The sequence below is a fragment of the Penaeus chinensis genome, chromosome 31 (assembly GCF_019202785.1).
Source record: "Penaeus chinensis breed Huanghai No. 1 chromosome 31, ASM1920278v2, whole genome shotgun sequence".
Taxonomy (NCBI): Eukaryota; Metazoa; Arthropoda; class Malacostraca; order Decapoda; family Penaeidae; genus Penaeus; species Penaeus chinensis.
Window position 1 is genome coordinate 17,523,711 of NC_061849.1, and position 2,672 is coordinate 17,526,382.

At 39.4% G+C, this 2,672-nt stretch overlaps 1 protein-coding gene across 1 annotated transcript in view; it reads right to left on the bottom strand.

Moving 5' to 3' along the window:
* The window catches only part of LOC125042075 (protein FAM200B-like), a 4,325-nt gene extending 2,293 nt beyond the window's left edge, over positions 1–2,032 (bottom strand). The window contains exons 1-3 of the mRNA XM_047637539.1: positions 1,001–2,032; positions 620–751; positions 325–460 (exon numbers count right to left, since the gene is read on the bottom strand). Of these exons, the coding sequence (XP_047493495.1) occupies positions 325–460; positions 620–751; positions 1,001–2,032 (1,300 nt within the window). The remainder of the gene's footprint in view (positions 1–324; positions 461–619; positions 752–1,000) is intronic.
* Between the last annotated feature and the right edge of the window lie 640 nt (positions 2,033–2,672).

A 2,672-nucleotide genomic window follows, 5' to 3' on the forward strand; every position in this document is an offset into this window, starting at 1 on the left:
ACACTCCACTGCTCTCTCCTGGGCTGTCATGTTATTGGCAAGAACTATGACCTCTCAAAAAAAAAAAATTTAAAACCTTTAGAAACCTCTCAAGACTTTTTGAAAATAAAATTAAGAACTTAGAAATGAAAAAAAATCAACACTACAGCAAGGATTTCAAAGCTGTTGTGTTGATTTTTTGTCATTTTAAAAAGTCGTTTTTCTCAATTAAGCTTAGTGAGAAAAATTACACTTCTTGTTCCTTATCAACTCGCTGAATCTCGGTACTAATTTGGTGACAGCCAGTCGAATACAGTGGTGGAGGTGTTCAGAAAGCAGACTCACAGGTGTAAGTGGAGCCAAACATTGTGAGAATTTGCACTGCTAGTCTATGAAGAGTAGGGAAATTAGCAGGGGATCCTTCCTTTGACCAAAATGTTTCTGGTGAACAATCACAGAGTATTTGTTTCAGCTTTACATTCTATTGAAAGTCAATGATTTCCAGTTGGATTTTTGCAGCATCTACCCATTTGCAGGCGAGTTTTGCTTCGTCTGAAAATTCTGTTATATCTGTCACTAGAAAAGGGTTTTGAATAAACAGCAGCAACTGATTTCCAAGAACAAAGTCATCAAAGCGCACCTTGAAATTATTGATTAGGTTCTCAATAAATTGAACATGGTTAGTACCTGTTTCATCATTATGTTGCTCCAAAAGTCTGGGAAAATGCAAAAGTTGGCTTTGAATATCAGTTTTGAAAAGATCCAATTTTTTCTGGAAAGCACGAATTACTCAGATCAAATTGAAGATGGTGTGTTTTTCCCCTTGAAGTTTGACATTAAGATCATTCAGATGTGACATCATGTCTGTCAAAAATCCAACAGTTTCCATTTTCTTGTCATCTTTCAAAAAATCAGAAAATGCGTTTGCCTTCACACTGTTTTGACTTTCGAGGAAAGTCTGTAACTCCTTCCTAATTGCCCAAAATCGCTCCAAAACTCTTCCCTTACTTAGCCATCTCACATTGTTGTGCACTAGTAAATCATCATGGCTTGCATTGACCTCGGTAAGAAAGGTTCTGAGTAGACGATGTTGGAGTGCCGATGTAGACCGAAGGAAGTTTACTAGCTTCATGATAGTCTCCATGACTTCTTTATATTCATCTCCAAGACTAGCACACAGTACTGATTGGTGGATTATGCAGTGGTAAGTTATCATGTCAGCATTATCTTCTTTTAATCTTGCAACTAGTCCCTTCTCTCGCCCAACCATAGCTGGGGCTCCATCTGTAGTCAGTGAAAATATGGATTTAACATCAATATTTCTTGATTCTAACATGCCTTTCAAAGCTCCATAGATATCTTCTCGTGTTCTTCCTTTGAGATCAGTCACACCCAACAAGTCCTGGCAAAATTCTTTCTTCCTTGCATCATAATATCTAACAAAAACCATGAGTTGAGCATGGTCAGTACTGTCTGTTGATTCATCAATAGCCAGTGAGATACATGGTGCTTCTTTCAGTCCTAAATCAAGTTGCAACATAAGATCATTAGCCAATAGTTCTGTTCTCCTCATTGATGTGGAATCAGATAATGGAATCTGCTTTATTTTATCTTTAATTTCATTCTTCTGTCTACCATCAAACAATGTATCAACAGTTTCCAGCATACATTCTTTCACAACTTCAGCGTCAGCGAAGGGTTTCTTGTGTTTTCCCAAGATCCAAGCTATCCTCAATGAACACTCTACTGCTCTCTCCTGGGCTGTCATGGTACTGGCAAGAACAATGGTTGATCTTTCATACTGCGATTTTAGCTTATTTATTTTATTTTTTCTCTCTTCAGTTCCTTGCTGATACATCTTTTCAAATCCACTGTGTTTAGTTTCATAATGGCGTTTAAGATTACTGCTCTTCACTAAGGCAACGGTTTCGCTACATATAAGGCAAATTGGCTTAGAGCTGGTTGTAGGAAGAGTGAAAGCATACTGTTGTATCCATTCTTCCTTGAAGGAGCGATTTTCATCATCAACCTTTCTTCTCTTCGAACACGCCATGTCTCCTGTAAATGAAAAAAAAAAAAAACGTGTTACAAATTTACCAGTTGGTTCATCACAACAACCTTTGACCTTGGCGAGGTCAAATGTATTCTGAGCGTTTGCCGTGTCATACTCAATGTGTCTACCAAGGTTCGTTTTGATCCGTTCACCCGTTCGGCCACAGTAGTTCGGACACGCAGACAGACAGACAGACAGACAGACAGACAGACAGACAGACAGACAGACAGACAGACAGACAGACAGACAGACAGACAGACAGACAGACAGACAGACAGACAGACAGACAGACAGACAGACAGACACACACACACACACACACACACACACACACACACACACACACACACACACACACACACACACACTCACACACACTCAAAACAATACTACACCCCAAGGGGTGAAGTAATTAATGTTTACTGGTCATCATTATGTGCGCCAGTAAGAAGAATTGAATCTGTTACCAATTATTCAATTTGTCCCATCTGATTTTTTTTTTTTCACCTGTCTACGGGCTCCATAGCAAAACGCGCTCCTCCTGCAGCCTGTGAACTCTCGACGCAAAATCGACGTACATGTGCCACATAATGAGAGCCAAAAGTATTTTATAACTTGCAGCCATGGCTGGTTGTGCTGC